The sequence below is a fragment of the Cebidichthys violaceus genome, unplaced genomic scaffold (assembly GCF_023349555.1).
Source record: "Cebidichthys violaceus isolate CVI_PGR_0920_01 unplaced genomic scaffold, fCebVio1.0.p SCAF_2, whole genome shotgun sequence".
Lineage (NCBI taxonomy): Eukaryota > Metazoa > Chordata > Actinopteri > Perciformes > Stichaeidae > Cebidichthys > Cebidichthys violaceus.
The window spans coordinates 23,750,527-23,771,499 of NW_027176372.1; the positions used below are offsets into that span (position 1 = coordinate 23,750,527).

A 20,973-nucleotide genomic window follows, 5' to 3' on the forward strand; every position below is an offset into this window, starting at 1 on the left:
ACTACATTATCATTTTCTAATGGAGTGACGGGATAATAGAGGTACAATGTGAAAGCAGGGAGGAGCTGGAGGGCGACTGTCCGAGCCTCCCGACCACCGCCGCGCTGAATGCGGACCATTGTGTTGCGAGTTTGTAAAAAGCTATGGAGCCACCAGACCATGTAACGCTCACTGCTCAGCCCCCAGTAGTGGCCTAGATACCGGGGCACTGCATGCACTAGTTTGATGCTCTTCTTCTTCTTCTTCTTCTTCATCTGCTGTTGTGGGGTTTCCGCCCTGCGGGAGACTTTCATGTGTCATTTGGCTTTCGCTCAAACAGGAATTACAGCCCCCCCCCCCCCTTTTTACAACGTCGCTAGAGGTAAATCCTCCTCACGCTGCGCTTGAGTTGTCCCCCGCGGTCAATAAGAGGCGCAGTAACAACGAGCAGCCGTGCGGCCACTGAACACGGGGCTGAGCCGGAGGGTCGGGTTAGGAGCTGCTGATAACAGAGAAATGTGATGATGCTGCACAGCAGCACTCGTCTCCACAAAGTGAACAGCTGAGTTGATAAACGGCTTTTTAAAAAGGGCAACAGCTGCCTGAAAATCACCTTCCAATACTTTGTGAAACAAGCGTGGTTAAGTACATCTATTTACATTTATTATTTTAGTCACGCTTCTAGTTTTTGTGCCAGTAATCAGTGAGAAAAATCACATTTTGGAAGAGAAAGAAAAGTTGTATTTTATTGATTTTAAGCCAGAACTTTCAAACTTTAAATCTTCTCTCGTCGTGTTTTGTTGCCTCTCATATAATAAGTGAGTTTTATGGCATTGCTGATAAAAAGCTATTCAGCTGAATGGACTGAAACGTCTCTCTATCAGACGTGATGTAAACGACATCATTGAATCTAAAAGTGCCACTGCGGGGGGGAAGTCTGTCTTTATCTGCTAAGGCTGACATGTTTCCTGTTGCCTTTAATCAGACGCAAAAATATGTTTTCTCTCATGAATTCAGCAGCAGCAGCAGCGCTCATCTATTTTCTATTATTCTGCTCCGCTTGCCTTGCTTGTCACCCCGGGTTTGTTGTTTGTTTGATCATTTTCTGTTCCTACACAAATATGTATTTTTCTTCCTCTTCTGTCTGTTTTATCTCCGGATATAATTTCACCACTTCTACGAAACAACACATCTGAACTAACAACCAAAACCGAACTGAAACCTCACTGAACCGAGCAAAGGTGAAGCGTCGTGCACCACGCAGCCCGTCGGAGAGCGCTCGGCGCTCTTCTCAAAGAGGCTTTGTTTGGCTGCAGATTCCAGTGACCTTGCATGGACACTGTGAGGGAGGGAGGAGGGAGGAGGGAGGGAGAGACAAAGAAAGAGAGAGGGAGGTGGATACAAGGAGAGAGACGGAGAGAAAAGAGAGAGAGAGGGAGAGAGAGAGCTGAGGGGAAAAGAGAAAAAATAAATAAAGCATGAGAGGTAAAATAGTGAGAGAGGGAAAGAAAACTAAAGTCTGAGACTGAAGTAGAGGCGTAGTGAAAGAGACGTAGATGAAAACAGACGAGCCAAAGAGGAGAGACAAGTGAGAAAAGGGCTGCAAGAGGAACGAATGGAAGTTTTTGGCAATAAAGACACAGAGACAGAGAGAGATGGAAGGTGTGTGTGTGTGTGTGTGTGTGTGTGTGTGTGTGTGTGTGTGTGTGTCTGTGAGTAAAAGAAAAAGTCTGAAAGTGTGTTCTTGTGTGTGAGAGTGAGACAGAGAGAGAGTGAGACAGAGAGACAAGTGTTGGACAAAAGGCTTTTGTTGTGCAAGTGGCCATTTTGAATCTTCCCCTGGTTCCGGATGGCTCCACTTCACCGTGTCCCAGCCCACTTTGTGTGGCCTACTTTTCCCACTGAGTCTCTCCACTTACACGATGACGGCGTTTACTCACTATTTATGGCAAACATCATTCCGGTTCCTCCAGACGCAGATGGAGAGAGTTTCCCCTCCTGAGGGCAGCGCATGGAGCTCCAACATATTAGTAGTTTGTGCTTATTATAAATGCCTGTTAACTAGAGAAAAAACACTTTTGATACGTGCCAAGCATTTATCATCAGAGGCTGATTTGACAGTTCTTCTGAAAAGATGCCGAGGCTGTTGAATACGTGATTCTGATCGGTCAGTTATGGGATTCTACGATGAGTAGAGAGCGCCTCAGAGGTGACGTATTATTGTGGGCCAACAGGAAGTTAGCGTCGCACTGGTTCCCTCGATTACTGTTAGGATTTCTGAAGCTTAAATGCCATCTTGCTCTTCTGCACTCAGTCTCTGAGATTTCTAAGGCAAACTTTAGAGAAAATAAAGTAAGAGAAAGTTCTGAAAAGAATAACAGCGTGAGGTCCGTTTGGCTCTTATCTCCTATCTCTCATCGGGTGTCTAATATTTCCAGTGCATGAAGACACTGAACGATCCCTAATGTGACAATGCAGACACACACACACACACACACACACACACACACACACACACACACACACACAGCATCTTCTTCATACCTTCAGACTACGAATGGGGCGTGACCTCACTTTGCATGTCGACACACACATGAATACAAACTGCTGTGCAACGCCTCCACAGAAACCCACATAAGCAGGGCCGTGTGCAGAGACCTCCGTCTGACTCTACAGTGAGTCACGACGCCCCGGTTCATCGCCATCGATCCAAACCTTCCCGGTAGCCTCTGAGTCGGTCCGTCTCCGAGACTCATCTGACATCATTCACAAAGCCGCTTATTCCACCGAAGCGTTCCTGAAAATGAGATTCGCCTCGTTATACAAACCGAGCTCTGGATGCCTCGCAACAGAAGTTCTGTGGACCATCTGTTCTGAAGTTAATCACGCGGTGAACCCCAATCACGCTCACATCCACGCAGCGGTGAAAACACACTCAGACACGCGGCGCTGGCTGCGATACGCCGGGCCGAATATTCAGCTGGGATGAGTGTGAGTCATGGAAACGGCTCAGCACTACGGGCCGTCTCTCCCTTGATGTTGCTCAGGCTAATTAAGCCTCGTACCGAGCTACTCAGGTCCGTTTGAAGTCTGAGAGAGGCTCGCTTTAATGCTCTGCTTTATGCAATTCTGTGTTTTCCTATTCAATTTGAACATGTTTACAACCCAGGGACCTCAGATTATACAGATCGGAGCTCAGTGCGGAGACACCTACATCTTCACTTAAGAGAAGAACGGCGTCCTGGACGTCCTCTATCATCTAGAAAATGCAGGAAATACGACCGTCTGCTGACAAACAGTCATAAGATTGATAAACATCATCATTTTGTGCTAGCAGTTCTGCTTGTCATTGTGCTGAATTCCACTCTAATAGAACTGTGCTTGACCAACAGCACATTGTTGAGCCATCAACAAAAGGGACACATTTCAAATATGCGTCGATCATCACACATAACTGTGAAGGAGGACATTAAGCTCATTCCACAGGTGCACTCAGTCAGAGGACAGAGACAATGGACTAAAGGTAGATGTGGTGGTGCACACTGCCCCCTACTGTTGATGGCACGCCATCACCCCGGGTTACTGGGATGACTGACGGCGGGGTCACTCCGGTGCACAGATGGAGATGTAAAAAAGGTCAACGGTGTCTTTGTGTGTGTGTGTGTGTGTGTGTGTGTGTGTGTGTGTGTGTGTGTGTGTGTGTGTGTGTGTGTTCAGGATCGGAGTGCTGTGTGCATACGCTGCCAACCAGAACCTGAGCTCTCAGGTGAAGAACATACGGAGGCTGGTGAACAGCAACATGAGGGACCTGCACACCTTCGCCAACGACACGCCGATGGTGAGAACCAGAGTCGTTCACGACGCGACGTTAAAGCCTGGAGATAGTAGTCATCTAGTCATGCTTCCTTTATGTAATCTGTTCAGCGTGGGAAGAGAGACTCATTCCATTCAACGTTCAGAGCCCAGGTTTTAACAACAAGACTAACATACTGATGTTCATCTGCTTCTGTTTGCTCCTCTCCGCTCTGTTGTGTTTCCTGTTTGCAGCAAATTGATTACCTAATATCCCAATACGCCACCGCCAAGAACAAAGTCATCTACGACCTCGATAGTAAGTAGACCTCCTCTGAGCCTCTGATAGTGAAGTAAGTGGACAGAAACGATTCACCGGGTTCACGATATCGTGCTTATTATCTGAATACGCTGTGTCTACTTTTCCTCGACTTGTTTTCGCAACACATTTGTGACAGAACTGGGTCTAGATAGCTTCAGCCGGGGCTGTTATTGAGGATCCCTGGAGTGTTCATCCTACTTTTGAGATAGCGCTGCAGGCAGCTCTTTCCTGAAAGCTAAACACAATAAAGAAAGGGGATCTGAGGCTGTGTTTCTCTGCAGATATAGGTCCATTATTGGGTGGAAGGATTCACGATCAGCTGGATAAGGAGGTCCGTCCTGCCTTGGACAGAGTGCTCAACATGGCTGGAGGTACGTCTGCGTATTTCTTTTCATTTCCTCCTCAGATATGATCTGATCAGGTTATTGTGAGCTGCTGCTGAACGCAGCTTACAGCTGTCAGCCAGTTAATAAAAGCTGTGACGTGTAATTATCATTCAGATTATTCTTTTAACCTTTATATTCTATGCTTTCTTTATGAAGTGAAAATCGAGAGAGCCATCAAAGGTAACGGTCCCTCAGTACCTGGACACCCCGTCAACCCCCCGGGTGATGCTCCCTAACCTGTTCCCTTGTGATCCCCCCTGAGTCCTCGGACCTTTCCGAGCGTCTTAAATGAACAACGACCGATTAACGTATTAAAACTGCACTACGCAACGTCTGCCTCCGGTGACCGACTTAGTGTGACGACACAGAAGTGACCTGAACTCAAAGCTCTGCCTCACAGAGGCTCGTTGGGAGGGACGGAGTGAACTAAACAGGTTCTGGCTTGGTTTTGGATCCAGTGTTCACTTGATAACTTTAAGGGGAAATGTCTGCTAGTGCCGTCACCAGATACATAGTTTTTTTATGGGCAATCATCGGAGCTTTCCACGGATATGATTTCCTTTCCATAAAAGAACATTTTGCCTGGTGCAATTTTAAGTTAACCAGATGTTGCCAAACCCCAACGTAACATCAGCCTGGACATCTCCCCCTTCTCTCCACTTGTGTTCCCCCACTGTGAAGTGAACATGTGTGTTCCTTTGTGACCGATCGTATTGCAGCACCCTCCCATGTAGGTCAATCAACGATTTGAACATTTCACTGTGTAGCTGTCCTCTTCTTTTAGTTGCTTTATGTAAGTCAACACGCTGCTGTATATGGATGTAACACTACATGGAACAATATACAGTTCAGGTGGTTAAACTGCCTGAGCTCAGATGAGTGTAAATACAGTCGGTGTTCTTCATGTTTGTGTACTATTGTGTTCCTACTGGGGCTGAGCAGCCAGAGGGTCTCAGTCCCCCGTATGAATACTGTGTTATCAGATGCTGAAGATACGGGAGATTCATAAGAGGAAGAACCATCCGTCCCGGTTTGACTCCCTCCAGTACGGCTGAGAGTTTAGTTTCCTCTCCTGCATCTTTTATATGTTGAAGGATGCCGGTGTTTCTGCATTCTTTATCCTGTTTAATTTTAAACAGGATGCTGCAGGCCGCTCCGTGATCGTTAACTAACCGAGGCTGCTCACTTGGGATGCATTCAAATGCTTGTTGGGAAAGAGTTTAGTTACCGACAGCGACCGTCTTTAAGAGAGGACGCAAAGTCAAGATGCTGGAGAACAGCGGAGCTGAGCCTCTGTGAGATAAACTCGACTCAGGCCCGGTCCGTACAGAGAGCGCAAATGATCTACTGTCATACGAACCGTCCCCTCCTGTGGATGTTGATATTAAAAGCCAATTTTTTTGGGGTTAAATTGTAAAACAGAAATGTATTTGAAAGTTGGATTTGCCCCAGAAACATTGTCAAAAAAGTTATTTTACTGCTCTGAATACGAGAGTGCATTTATATACTTCCTGTTTTAACAATTCCACATGATTTCCCAGGACAGAACTAAAAGATTTGAATAAAATATTCATTATTCATTTTGCAGGCTCACGGGGGGGGGGGGGGGGGGGACGCCTTTCCTTACAACTCATTCAATATACATTCTACCTCAAAATATAGGTTAGCTAATGAGAAAAGTTGATTTAACGTAGTGGAGTAGGTAAGATATCAAAAACTGATCGACCTAAATTAAATTTTGGAAGAACAAGAAACAATGAAGATTGTCTCACTCCGTCGTTCTACTTTTTCAGAAGGAGACTTGTGTTCTGGGAGGGTTCTGATGGCGTTCCCCTCATGACGAACACACGTTCAATCTCATCTCCGCTCTCTTTCTAATCAGCCATGCGAGAAACCAAGGAGGCCCTGGAGAACGTCAATGTGGGTCTGGAGGTCCTGCAGGACGGAGCGGGGAAGCTCAACTTCAACCTGAGTCTGGTCCGGACCAGCATCAACCGCACGCTCAACGACCCGGGCTGCCACGACGAGGACTCGGACGCCACCTCTGCCCAGCTGTGCCGCAACATCCGCCAGTCACTGTCCCAGCTGCAGATCGGAGCCAACTTCACACGGGTACGAAAGTGAACGCAAAGTTCACGTTTTACTAGGCGACTGCTGAACTACTGCAACTCAGCTCCTCAGCTGCTGATAACTCAGCTATAAGAACTGAATCGTTTAGGCCCTAAACGCTGACATGGCATTCCTGAATGTGTGTTTATCAATGTTTCATTGTCTGTTTACATCTTAGCTGCCCAAGGTGAACGCTCAGCTGAAAAAGATGAACGACGTTTTGAGAACGGACCTCAGTGCCATCGTCCAGACGGTGAGCCGGCACTAAACATCTATGAATCGTATCTAATAGGAGTTATCTAACGTGATCGTGTCACCCATTTTGCTTCCGGTGCCTCGTCTATTTGTGCTTCAGTTGAATTGCCCTTTTAAAAAAAATCGATCAAAATGAAAACAATCACCCTAAAAATGGACCCAGATACTCCACGTCCCAACACTTTGTCCTGTTCCTCTCACAGGGCTACGCCTCTTTAAACGACACGCCGCATCTGGTGGTGGAACAGACCAGAAGTGTCGTGGAGAGTAAGTGACAACTGAAAACCTTCCTTCTGAAAGCAAAGAAAGAAATCGCAGAGCTTAAAAAGTACAACGTTTGCCATCTTTGAAGCTTTTCCTGCTTTTACTCGGGTCACTTATCAATCACCTGATCCGTCTCTCAGGTGTCCAGAGTCTGGTGGACGGCATTGGCAATAACATCAGCAGCTTCTCCAAGGTGTTCCCCGTGCAGAGCTCCCTGTCCAACTTCACCATCTTCATTAGCCACGCCCACGCCAAGATTGAGGACCACTACCCTGAGATAGACAAGATGGACTTCTACAGGTAAACAAACCTCTTAAACAACAACAAGAGCTACCTGTAAACTGTGTAAATGCTGTAATAAGTCCTCTATCTTGATGACGCCACCTTCAGTGAAAGCTCTGACTCCATAGCTTTGCCTGCTGCCTACAGGTGGATCGGCTGCATTGCTCTCTGCTGCATGGTGGTCCTCGTCCTGGCCTTCAACTACCTGGGCCTGCTGTGTGGCACGCTGGGATACGACAAGCACGCCTCCCCTACGACGCGAGGCTGCATCTCCAACACGGGGGGGACGATGCTCATGGCGTGAGTCAACTGTCCACTGTTGGTTTTGAAGCCAATCTGACGATGCTCTCACGGCACACATTGCCACGAGGATTTTAGTACTACTAGTTGTTATAAAAGGTGACAAAGACCAGAGCGTATAATCAGAATAACGTAAAGGAGGAGCATTAAAGAGCTCGTACAAAACGCAACAACTTCTCTTGAGTTTTGATCGTTTGAATTTTTATGATTTTTGTTCCGTCTAATTTGAGATACAAATCCAAAGTAACTCTTGTAGTTCACCTCCTCCTCCACCTCCACCTCCACCCATTCCACTGCTGCTCCTCTTCCGTCTTGTCTTGTTCTCTACGTATTGTCTGTACCTGAGGGCCTGTGCGTCGTTCTCCACAGCGGCGTTGGGTTTACCGTCATCTTCTCCTGGGTGCTGATGGGAGTGGTGACCACCATCTTCCTGGCTGGAGGAAACATGGAGAAACTGTTTTGTGAACCATTCCACACCAAAGAAGTCTTCAAGGCAAGTTCATGGTCTTGAAGTACAACTTGTCTTAAATTGAATTCGGGCCACATTCGATCACATGGTCCCACTTGCTTCCCCTGAGAATCACACATCACACATCCTCTCTCCCTTCTGTGATCCTCCAGGTTGTGGACACCCCGTATCTGGTCAACCCCGACTGGAAGAACTTCATCCCCGGCTACATGTACAACGACTCCGACCTGGAGCTGACGGCAGAGAGCTTGTACAGGCAAAGAAAACTCCTTTTTTTTATGTATTTAGGTGACAGTGGTACTGCAGATCTGTCTTCTCTACATTTTACTGAATGGGTTCTGCAGCAGGACGAGACATTTGTCCAATGACAGGCTGTAGAATTTGAATAATTTTTGTTTTGGGTCAGGCACCGAGAGTCTGAATATTTGATTTCCATTGATGGGGAAGCAAATGAGAGAGAGGGCTTCTATTGACCTTGAGAAGCTAATTAGCATGATTTCCCGACACTATCTGTGCTGCTTTCTCTCCAGCCTCTTTCTCCGTGGTTACATCAGCTTTCATCATCTCCTTCCAGTGAGGAGCTGCATATCCTCAGTAGCAGCGGTGGCAGACATGCATTCATTATGTCTCCAAATAGAGCAGCGCTGCTTCAACAGGTCTTTGCCCATTAAAAAGCAAGCAGTGCTAACACTGTGTGCATTCTCTGAGTCTATATGTTATGGAGCTGGCTGGAAATTATCGTGGAACATTTGTCTTTGACAAATGAGCAAATATTCCAGGCTTTTGAGGAATATTACACTGTTCTCTGTGAGGGAACGTCGTGTACTTCCACTCAATTTCACTTGATGGCAGCAAATATTTTCACTCTGCAACCTTTCAGTTAACTTTGTCTCTGTTTCACCTCTGTCTGTCTCAGTACTTGCAAAGAGAACAAAGGCATCTACTCGGCCATGCGTCTGGACAAAGTCTTCAACATCTCCTCGTTCCTGAACACCACAGTGGTCAGTAAACTCAACAGTTAGTAGCATTCTGTCACATGTTGTAGGGTCGATCCGAGCGTCTTTGTACTGACTTATTCCTTCATACATGATAGATATTAGACCAGGTCACTGTACTATCATCTCACTACAATGTAAGCTCTCAGTTAAGGAGCTCTCTCAGTTTAGCTGTAAACTCCTCTCTAGTAATCTTCATAAAAATACTATTATGGACAATAAATCAATGCAATGTACTAAATGCTCAAACAAGGGTTAGAATAAAATTTGGACACGCAGCTCTAGAAGCTACAGGCGGCGGAGTGTCTGGAGATTTCCATCCTTGGCTGCAGCGTCTAATTAGCATTACCTAATGATTTCTTTTTCTGCCAAAACAAAGTCTGTGCTGACGGCTGATAGCTTTAACATGCCTCAGCTCTTACTCGGCGTTTGCCCGAGACGTTACACCGATGTAAGTTTCTGTTTCTTCTTGGCCCCGAGCCAGACGCTCCCGCCCGCCTGAGACCTTCACTACTTTCCTGCCAAGTTGGCAAGGACGGATTGGCTCCTTTAAGCCAACAGCTGATATGTCCAATGCTGCATCTGTTTCGGCACACTGGTCATTTGTCTTCATTTAGCGCCTGCACATGTTTTAAGTTTCCAAAAATGTGACACCCTAACTGCCAGAATTTTAGCTATATACATATTAAGAGTTATCTTATCACCTGTATAAGCTATGGTAATACATCTTACAAAAAGATGAGGCTATCTTAAAACATTCAACTAATGTCAGAATATTTTCAAATAGTAAAAACTTGTCTACTCCACATCTATATGTCCCCTTCTTTTAGTCTGAGAACCACAGTACGTCTCATTCCCATGCTGAAATATGGTTCTCTATCAGCTCACTGTGAAGATAAAGATATTGGACTAATGCTGAGATTGACCTGAGTTTTCATACATTATTCTTCTTCAAGTTTATCACTTGAAAAGGCGCATCAGTTTGATGGATGTCAGACCTACTAAAGGATCATGTTATCTTGGTCTTTGTGAGGAACCTTTTGATTTGAGTACACACACACACACACACACACACACACACACACACACACACACACACACACACACACACACACATCATCTTACAGTACTTACCAGACATTCTGGGGAGGGTAGATGCTCCAGGGTTGAAGTCTTTAGACAGTATCCATGTATTTTGACCAATCCATGTGCCGGTACACATCCCCTACAAGGACAAGGACATATTAGATACAGAAAATACATTTACAACTACTGCCAAAAAAGTACTATTTTGACATAACTGTACTACAATTGAGCATTTCCATTTTATCCTATATACTACTCCACATTTCAGAAGTGAAATCATTTTAATTCCACGTCTATTTCACACTTATTGTAACCATTTACATAAAAAAACACATGATGGAGTACTATCCTACTAATCTACATAGTGGTACACAAAGTAACTAGACGTCGCTCCACATTGATGGAAGTTTCAACATTAAAATGCTCTTAATTATATTCATTAGTGATAAAAACTGAATCATTTATTAATATTTCAAGGGGACATCAAATTGTATATAAAATATTATTATATAACAACAGAATACTTTGAGATAATTCGCATGATGACTTTTACTTTTGATACTTTAAGTGCATTTTGACAATACTTTACAACTTTATCGTGTTACTACTCTTAGTTACTTTTACTTGTAAAAGAGTATGTTTGGACTATGGTACGTTAGTTAACTAAAGGTTATAGTTATCTCTTCCATAACATCACTAAACCGGTCACATAGTTTGCGGCTAACACCCGCCTTTAACTAGCTAGCTGACGCTGTTTAGCTGCGTTAGCTTACGGCTAATGTTGTGCTAATGTTTATCAGCCAACGAAGCGTTTCCTGTTCTGACCAAACCACGCCCCCTTACTACCGGAGCTAACCGCTATACTAGCGAGTTCGTTTTTCAAGATAATACAGTCTACGATTTTAAGTTATCATTGAGTGATTCGATGTCACATGACTGTCAACAATCATTTTAATAATGAATGGCTTGACTTGAATCATAATTCACTTACTACAGCCGTAGAGCACACTTAATAAATAACGTCCTTACGCCACGACGTCGTAGAGCTTCGATTTGATTGGTTGATCAGGGCAGCGGCGAGGCTGATTGGTCAGAGTTCATCCAATCAGATTCCGTGCAGCCGAGAACTGTAAATGACGTCACTGTTGAATATGTCAACTTCCCTGTTAGGATTTAAATTAAACGAAATCAGCTTCAATCTCCAGATTCATTCATTTGTTTGCGACTTATTTAGATGTAATAATAATAATAATAATGAGTTAATGTTAATTAAATTAGTTTTCTTTATAGTGCCACAAAAAAAGCATACGTTTTATTTTTTTGCTCGTGAAATTGCATATTACTATTCAAGACGTCCCTTGTGGAAAAATCATATTTACCAACATATGTTGCTCTATGAGTATGGCTTTCAAAACAACCAATATAATAAAAAATGAATAAACAATACAAAGTTCTTTATAGTTATTGACACATAAACTGAGAGCCGTTGCTTCATGTCTGCCCGGTGGGAATAGTCTGCTCTCTCTTGGTTTAATAGTTTGTAGAGAAATGTGAGTTTTGCATTCCAATTTGTTTATTTGCACAGCAATTTTCCACAACAACGCAATACAAAGTGCTTCACATAAGACATAAAAGGCATTAAGACACAAAATAAATGAAAGAAATGACTCAAGGAAAGGATTGTGTGCAGAAATGCAATAAAACGGACCGCAAACAATTTACAGTAGAAACAAGAGAAACTTTCCACGCAAACATAAAGAAACACCGTTCTAGTTTCATCCAAGCCACATCCGTGACAACATTTGTTTTTCATTTTTGTTGCCCTTTCATTATGTTAACAATGTTTCTGTGTTCGTACTGCCGTTCAGTTTAAACTGTGACTCACCAAGCCCTTCTAGAAGGAATACACAGAGGTAGAAACCTCGGTTATGTTTTCGCTTAAGACCGTTTGAGAATCAACACAACATGTAAAAAAGCGTCCAGCTTCCTTTTGAAGCTTTAGCATCGAGACGTAACGTTTCACCTGCAGGCTTCATCACACCTGCTGCTGCACCTTTGTGTGTTCACAGTTTACGAAGGACGTGGTGAGTCAGCTGGACAGCGTCAGGATCGACCTGAGGGGGATAATCCTGTTAGAGGCAGAGGGGAAGCAGAACCTGCTGGACTTCTCTGAAGCAGGGCTGTCAGAGATCAACTACGCAGACTACCTGGAGGAGGTGACACACAGTGCACCACAGAACCCATACCTGCTTGTCTATATTTGGGCTTTTTAGTCACTGTTTACCGGTTTATATTTATTCACTGGCTTTGCGTACTATTGATTATCTATATTGTTCTATATCTATATCTACGTTCTCTCTTTCCTGCTTTGTACTGCAGCTGCTGCATAACAATTTCCCTCGGGATAAATAAAGTTCTATCCCATCTATTCGGAAACAAACAAAGTGAAGGAGGAGGTCCATCAGTGTGAAGGAGACACACAAGCACAAACAAGACGCACTAAAAATACGCATGAATGAAACAGAACTAAAAAAGGGCCAAACAGATTTAGAAAGTGAAGGAACGAGCAGAAAAAACACACATAAACCACAAGAAAAAACACGAATACTCACAGTAACTGAATATGAGCGAACTGAACATTTCAAAATAATACATTTCATGAGATACTTTACTATGAGATGAACCAGTTAGATATGCAGTGGTGGAAGAAGTACTCAGATATTTGGAAGTAAAAGTAGTGCAGTAAATGACCCCTGTGAGTGTTTTATTATTGTTACTGATGCAATTAGCCAAGTAAAATATAAAAAAATACAATATTTCCCTCTGAATTGCAGTGGAGTAAAGGTACAAAGTAGCATGAAATGGTAATGTTAAAGTACCTCGTATTTGTACTACAGTACTTGAGTAAACGTACATTCCACCTACTGGCTGTATGACATCAGTACATCAGACGTCAGTGTAAACACTGATAAGAGAGTGTTCTATACATGTACTAATATTATGGTATTACATATGTACGTTATTGGTGTGTTACCAGACGCGGCTTGGCTGTCAGTTAACATACAGCAGGCAGCCACGCTTCAGCTCACGGGAGCCGTGACGTGACCCAGAACACCGCGTTCCGTTGAGGATCGCTGAAGCCCGATTACACAGGAAGTCTTCCTGCCGAGGCAAAGGGTGTGAGGGAACAAGTCGGCACACGAGCGTTCCCCGTCTCCTCCGACACTACCTGTCAGCTTCAGTGAGATTCATTTCCTGAGAAAGAAAAAAACAAAGAAAAGCTTTAAGGATTCAAGTGCTCCACCTGTCCAGGTCCACAACTCACCCTCCAATAGTCAGGATGAGAGGTTTTAGGTCCAACGAATGTCAGATAATCCTATGAATGTCGGAGGAACGTCTGGTAGAAACACATCACATTATACAGGTTTCAGGGTTCTAACCACTTTATTAATAACTTTCATTTAACATCTGCTGCTAAAAACACTGATTTGATCAAAAGCAATGTTTAAATGACTTCTATCTACCTGGCAGCTTTACAGAACTGGATTATATTTCTTTGTTATTTAGATAATAAATATCTACTCTTATTAAAATGAAGTCATTGAAGTGTTACCCTTCTCATGAAAATGCACTGATGTGGTTTTAAAATGTCCTGCTGCCTCATTGATCTGTTGTTAATACAGCAGCTTTTTATTTTTATTTAATAGTGTTTTGAAGGCGCAGTGGGACATTTATTTTAAAGCAACACAATGAACGGAAATCAAAGAAGCTGCTTTCTAATTATGTAGCCATTAAATATGGATGATAGTCATTGAAGAAATGACACTTAACCGGAGCGCTTTGCCCTCAAAGTTACCACTGAGGGAAGAACGTTCTCCTGATGTATCTGTTCCTCTCTGAACACGGCTCGTCTCCAGGTCAACAAAGGAGTCACTGTGATGGACCTGCTGTCGTTTGCCAGAGAGCTGGAGGCCCAGACAGACCTCATGGTGAGAACACCTCGGTGTCCTTCTGATGATTCACAAACATCCCGTGTGTTCACAGACACATAATTACATTTACTTATGTATTTACAATACACGGGGGCACCTTTGGATTGACTTGAATTGTAGTTCGTGGGCTCAAAATGTTCCTTTCGCCGCTTTCATAAATGATATTTCAACTCAAAGATATCTCTGCCCGTGTGTGTTTTCAGCCCAGAGGCGCTCTGCAGACGGCTCTGAAAGGCCACGCCGGCACTCTGCGGCAGATCCACACCCAGCAGATCATCTCCATGGAGCAGGCCATGGTAATGCCCCTCTGTGTGTCTCTGTGTAGTCATGGCCGGCCGGCTGTCTTGGTTAGATCTTCTGTGTAGTTTAAAGGAAACATCCACCCTAAACCACTTCAAACTACGTAAAAACAGCAACGCACGTGCTTTGTGTTCATTCGGTTATCTGTTCACTGTTGACTGGGATACAGTGAACTAATGTGACTTCAGGATAACAAACATTTTGTCAGCGTAGATGAGGAATAAACCGACTTTCTCCCCAGAAGTGGCCTCAAAAGACGGGCGTGCGATGCAGCTGGGGGGCACGTTGTGTCTCCGACTGAACCCAGGGAGACATTTACAGCCTTTGTTCTAATTTGTCTGCGAGTCGATGCAGAACATCGTCGCCTCTTCTTGGCTGCAGGGGTCGCTTAGAGGCACTCTGATAAATAAACTTCAGAATATGAAGCCAGTTGAGGGACAGAAACAACAAATGTGTGCAAAAGTGGATTTTCCCTTTAAGGGTATATTGTCAACGCACTTACATTATGATGTTTTTAAATACATACTGTATGCAGGAGCTGCAGGAGACCAGAGACCAGAGACCAGAGACAGTGAACGTTAGACGTGTGATCAGAAACACAACTCGAAAGAAATCATCATTTGTTGTACTTTATCTATAAATGAGCACCTCCAATGGCTAGAAACAAACCCGTTAATGCAGGTTTAGAGTTAGTCTAATGTGCTTGAAGATCGTCTATGCTCAGAGGTGGTGATGTGTAACTGCTATCCTTGTGCTAATGCTTATTTAAGAGAAGAACGGAATCATCCTCGACGGGGAAAACACATTCCTAGTGTTTCATTCATTATCATCAAAAGCAGAGTGTGTCTGACCCTCGGGGATGTGTCATCCAACACATGAATATTCAGCTTCATTCTCTCTGTCAAATAGAATCACACCACAGATGTCCTGCTTCAGACAGGCGTTGATGCACTTCACAGCTTTCACAACAGCTCTTTATCTTTTTCTTTTTCCACTTTCAACTTCAAGAAATATGTTAGAGCGAGGGTAAGCTGTGTGTCCATCCTGTGTATTCAGTGTATCTTAGAGAGATGCTGGATCTCTCTGATGACATATATTAACCTGAGATAATATATCTCATTCTGGGTAGTATTGTTGGATATTGTGTGTGTGTGTGTGTGTGTGTGTGTGTGTTCTTGTATTTAAATTGATATAAAAGTCACATCCTGAGTGGTGTTGAACATGAAGGCTTTTGTACCGAAATATTTCAAAATATCCACTTTGAGAGAAGAAGTGTCTGGTGTTCATTTGGTGACAGCTCTGTCTTCTCCATCATCTGTGGCAGAATCAAGGGAAAGGTGAATCACTTCTTTCTTTGCATTGTGGATATTTCATTTTGGGACAGAATTCTTCAGCATGCCCGTCCTTAAAGCAGATTATTGTTCATCGAGCGTGGGTTTGGTTCTTTGCCTGGTGTCCCTCTGTGTTTCACTGGTGTATTGCGACCCCTGACCTTGATCCCCTGATCTTTTGGGATGTCTTCTGTTAATTTGTCTTCTTAATGTTCCTTTTAAAGAGTGCGTTGAACCAGAGTATGAGGTTCCTGGAAAGAACAGCCACAGACCTGCCGGTGAGTAAACCAGCGCCTCTAGTCTCGATCCGGCACGCAGCCGACTCAAACTAAATCTCTCTCTTCTTCTGCAGAACAAAGTTTTAGCAGTTCTTGATGCTATCGAAGCGGCCCAGTACCTCATCTCCCACAATGCAACACAGTTAATCAATCGGGTAACTCTTGCTTTCTTTATATTCTAATTCATAGAACAGACAGCTTGGGTCCACGTCTACTTCCTGTCAGCTGATGTCGTTCACATCCACGGCAACAGGAAGTAGACCGGGACGCATTTAGAACGCCGACTGTAAAATGATCTAGAACTCACACTGTGTCTCAATCTTTCACAGGAAACGGGGAAATACACGGCGACCATTGTTGGCTACTTCCATCAGTACATAGAATGGGTCAAAACATCAGTAAGTGTGTGTGTGTGTGTGTGTGTGTGTGTGTGTGTGTGTGTGTGTGTGTGTGTGTGTGTGTGTGTGTGTGTGTGTGTGTGTGTGCCTTCGCTTCGGCTCTCAGAGGAGCGATGTGTAGTACCTGACCACATCCAGACAGGTAGGGGGCAACTTCTGGTCTCTATACTGGGTCCGTACAATCTTTGGATCCTGATGCTGTGGGACTGCCCCACCTCCCTGCTGGGTTAGTAAACCTGGTGCTGGGTAGACCTGGTCTCCTGGTGGTGGAGAGGACAGAACAGAAATAAGAGCAGTTTGGACTCAATCGAATAAAGAAATGATCAAAACGTAAACAAACGCTGTACCTTCAGTGTGACTAATGTTGACTTATGTTCAGTCCAATGCTGGTTTGTAGTCAAATCCAAACACTGGTGGGACACAAAGAGTCCAGGACTGGCAGTACCTTTGCATGTTGCATAAGAGTTTTGGAGAAAACTTAAAGAAGACAGAAATAGCAATTACAACCACTATAAATCTGAGGAATTTGCCTTGTGGCTCATTGGTTTCTATAGTTAACTTAAGGAATTCAAAACAGAGGAACGAAGCCTGAAGCTGTCTTACTGATCTCAGAGCTCAGAGCTGTCAATAGAAGGCTTTTATTTTGATCGCAATGTTTCTGTTGTTTTCCGAGAACACTAAAAGTACAAGGATTCTCTCTCTCTCTCTCTCTCTCTCTCTCTCTCTCTCTCTCTCTCTCTCTCTCTCTCTCTCTCTCTCTCTCTCTCTCTCTCTCTCTGCAGTTGGCTATGGAGGTCGCACCATGCAAGCCCTTCAGCAACATGCTGGACACGGCGGAGATCATTACGTGCAGCTTCTTGGTCGACTCCATGGTAATGATATCAAGAACCCTGTTCAAACATGAATAAATAATATGTAATAAATATGTTTGAAAAGGGATGGTGGTGGATGGTGGAGAGCTGTTTCCCACAGCCAGAATGAAAAACAACGTTCGGGATTTGATCTGTAAAATGTACGACGATAGAGTCAAATAGTGGCATCTTTCAGAAATCCAAAAATCGGTAATTTACAAAAGACGAATAAAAGCAGTAAATCCTCTCCATTAATCACTAGGAACGAGGGAATATTTGGCATATTTGCTGGAGGACTCATGTATCAATATTCAGTCCATCGACAGATCATTCCTTTAATGTGTTGTTTGTTCTGAACAGAACACCTTCTGGATGGGTCTGGGCTGCAGCACTCTCTTCCTGCTCCCCAGCATCATCCTCGCAGTGAAACTCGCCAAGTTCTACCGCAGGATGGACACAGAGGACGTTTACGATGAGTGAGTACTCCTTATTCTACTACATGTATACACATATATACATATAACGAGATATAACTACAGTCTGCAGTCATCATAATAGATATGTTATACGCTGGTGATGGTTGACGGACCTCCTTCTTTCTTATTTTCTACTCTTTCTGAAGTAATCTATCTATATCTTCTTTCAGCTTCTAGATTGCCAATTTACTTCCTGACACCTACTTCATTTGAATATTATTTAATTATATTATTTTAATTTCAATAAGAAGCATCTTAATTTCAGATTAAATACAACTGAAATAACTATTTGAAGGTCTTCCTGGTCACAGTAGCTCTACTGGTTCAGTGTTTATTGTGCTTTCTATCCTTCTTCTTCTTCTTCTTCTTCTTCTTCTTCTTCTTCTTCTTCTTCTTCTTCTTCTTCTCTTCCTTGTAGTTCCTCTGTTTCTGGGACTTGGCATTTTACTTTGTGATAACCATTTCTACTATTTCCATCTTCCACATCTTTGTGTTTGTGTGTTACATTCCTCTCTGTCAAGCACTTGGCACTTTACAAAGACACACTGACGCATCTGTCGGCTCACGTTTGTCCTTCGTGGACCTTTTGTCCACTGAATCTTTACGACACAAATACAACGTATTGTCTCCGCCAGTGGCGTCCGTCGTCACGTGATCTGTTACAACTTCATGGTGCATTTCTATCGCTGGACATTCTCAATAACACTCTTATGTTGTTGTTTTTGTTTTGTGTGTATCTTTATAGCATTGAGACAATTCCCATGAAAACGTAAGACATTCACTCCACCTCTCGTCTCCACCCTCTCTCACTCTGTGCTCTTCTCTGGATCGTGTACATAGACTCGTTTACTAAATGATTGGTGCTGGTTTACGTTGGTGAACTTGGACTTGCTCTTCTGGGTGGATGCTGTGGCTTCTTGTCGTGTGCTACCTTTGAAAAGTGCCCCTTACCTTTCATGAAGGGCTCTTTCAATCATTATCTTACAAGTCCTCCTGTCTTTTGTAAGTTATAGTGTAAATAAAACACTACGGTTTATACTCAAAAACAATATTTATCTCTTAACATTCTTCACAAGTTTGACTTCTCAAACAGAAAGCATTTATACTCCAGAACCGACCGGCATGTCTCCCACATCACACCCTTCATCCCCTTGTTTCTATACGATATCTTGTTTTCAGTATGGAAATTGGTAATAATGGTTATCATAGTGAGAGCCAACAAGGTGTCCCAAACCCTGTGATGACAAGGTAAACACACACATATACATATACATATATACGTATATATGTATGTATATAATAATCCTGTTACTGCATGCTATGGGAGGTGGAGGCATGCTATGGGACACGGGCTCATTCACCTGCAAAATGACGTCGCCGAAACAGTGCATGCCTTTAAAAGAGTTGATTCATTACACACACACACACACACACACACACACACACACACACACACACACACACACACACACACACACACACACACACACACACAATATATATATGAAGGCCAGCCAACTGAACAATAACGAGAATGATGACAACTAATGGCAGCTGTTATTTTAAGGTATCGGATATGACAGACTGTGTTTTTCCAGTCAGTTAGTTTGAAATTTGCATATTATTCTTCTTCTTTGCTACTCGTCAAATTTCGGCGCTTGCTCAGTGGCTCAACACGTCACACTATTCACCGTTTTCACTCGTTCCATAAAATACATTTCCGACAAGTTTTTAGGTTTACTCTCAAAACAAAACTACCCGGTTAGGCCGAGGAAGAGACCGTGGTTTTGGTTAAAATGAGTACGTTTGTCACGTAAAATAAATGAAGTGTTAAGCGCAGAGTGTCACTGACCAAGACGCGTTTGAGAGAATTAGATGAAGAGATCGTACCACTCATGTTTGTGTGTTAGAGTCAGAGTATGGAGTCAGGAGGTGATGAGTTTACCTTAGAGATCGGTGTGATGTACTTTCGTGAACTCTTCCATCAGTCCGTCTACGATTCCGTCTCCCCGTCTTCCTGTTGATGTTCTGCTGTGTGGGTTTTGGGGGATCTGTTCCACTAACCTACTGCATGTTCTGTGTGAATGAAAACATCATCCTGTTTCTTCTCATTTAGAGTCAGCCAAAGTCCGTCGAATGTACACCTGATCATTTTGTTCAGAGAGAGGCAAGCATGCGATGCTTTGGTGTGATGCTGCGAATGACGCTCCTTTGATTTTCTTCTTCCTCTAACGAGACGTCCTAACTGCATGCGACGGGTCTTTTAAGTTGCGTTTGGACAGACGGCCTGCTGTAACAGAAGAAGAGAGCAAAACAGCTGGATCAGACATCTTCCACAATCATCCTCTTTTAAACCAATCGAAGAACTCGTCTTTCACATGACTGGAGCATCATGTCCAGTTTTTGAGTGAATGCTGAAAATAAAAGACCCAAAGTGAAGAAAGAAAATGGCCATTTTGTAGTGTTGTCTTGTAACAGAGAACATCTTCAAAGACCTTTTATCTTCTATGCTTTTCTAGAAATTGATACAAGTTAACAACAAAAATCCCAGCATGCTTTTAAAGGGGCAATGAGTAATTTATGAACTCTGACATTCATCAACAAACAGCTACTGAAACACTGACACATCACCCTCCAGTTTTTTCTCAAACCATATTACTTAGTGTTATAATTAAGTTTTTAGAGAAATCTCTAAACCTGGTGAAATAACCCCACTAATATGAACACATGAACATGTGCTTTCAGACGGTATAACCCTTAAACCTATTGCCCCTTTAAGTTCTTCCACCTCGGCCGGATGTCGGTGAAGCTGTTCTGCTCTCTGCCTAGTGAACCGCTCGTCCTGTTTTCCTCTAACAGAGAAGCAGGCGACGGATTCACAACATGTGACGGTTGACTTGTGATGTTAAAGTTCTTCCCCTTGTGTGTGTGTGTGTGTGTGTGTGTTCCTGTGCCGGTAGCGTCCCTACATATGACACTATGAACAGGTTCCCGCGGGCCTCGGCTCCTCCGAGGCACATCGACTGGTGACAGAGAGCCGGCTCGTGTTCTGGCTCCTGAAAGGTACTGAAACCCGGCCTCTGCTTCATTTAATGCCGTCCTTCCAAT

At 43.6% G+C, this 20,973-nt stretch overlaps 1 protein-coding gene and 1 long non-coding RNA gene across 13 annotated transcripts in view; one reads left to right on the forward strand and one right to left on the reverse strand.

The window, feature by feature from the left end:
* prom1a (prominin 1a) overlaps positions 1–20,973 on the forward strand; it is a 58,960-nt gene that overhangs the window by 34,012 nt on the left and 3,975 nt on the right. For 3 of the 12 annotated variants that reach the window (XM_068715229.1, XM_068715230.1, XM_068715234.1), the window contains 22 exons: positions 3,697–3,817; positions 4,027–4,090; positions 4,375–4,464; positions 6,362–6,591; positions 6,767–6,841; positions 7,047–7,110; positions 7,248–7,407; positions 7,537–7,689; positions 8,059–8,182; positions 8,311–8,414; positions 9,075–9,159; positions 12,309–12,455; positions 14,157–14,228; positions 14,435–14,527; positions 15,540–15,557; positions 16,087–16,140; positions 16,215–16,295; positions 16,470–16,538; positions 17,321–17,410; positions 17,750–17,865; positions 18,611–18,634; positions 20,826–20,928. In XM_068715229.1, coding sequence (XP_068571330.1) covers positions 3,697–3,817; positions 4,027–4,090; positions 4,375–4,464; positions 6,362–6,591; positions 6,767–6,841; positions 7,047–7,110; positions 7,248–7,407; positions 7,537–7,689; positions 8,059–8,182; positions 8,311–8,414; positions 9,075–9,159; positions 12,309–12,455; positions 14,157–14,228; positions 14,435–14,527; positions 15,540–15,557; positions 16,087–16,140; positions 16,215–16,295; positions 16,470–16,538; positions 17,321–17,410; positions 17,750–17,865; positions 18,611–18,634; positions 20,826–20,895 — 2,104 coding nt within the window. In that variant the 3' untranslated portion in view covers positions 20,896–20,928. Of the gene's footprint in view, positions 1–3,696; positions 3,818–4,026; positions 4,091–4,374; positions 4,465–6,361; positions 6,592–6,766; positions 6,842–7,046; positions 7,111–7,247; positions 7,408–7,536; positions 7,690–8,058; positions 8,183–8,310; positions 8,415–9,074; positions 9,160–12,308; positions 12,456–14,156; positions 14,229–14,434; positions 14,528–15,539; positions 15,558–16,086; positions 16,141–16,214; positions 16,296–16,469; positions 16,539–17,320; positions 17,411–17,749; positions 17,870–18,283; positions 19,812–19,981; positions 20,929–20,973 lie in introns of those variants that run through there. The other 9 variants (XM_068715231.1, XM_068715237.1, XM_068715232.1 and 6 more) reach the window with 8 other exon arrangements.
* On the reverse strand, positions 13,411–19,877 carry LOC137875744 (uncharacterized). Its single transcript, XR_011103402.1, has 3 exons — positions 19,811–19,877; positions 16,663–16,798; positions 13,411–13,494 (listed from the first exon to the last, which is right to left on the reverse strand). It is a non-coding gene; the product is annotated as an uncharacterized lncRNA (long non-coding RNA).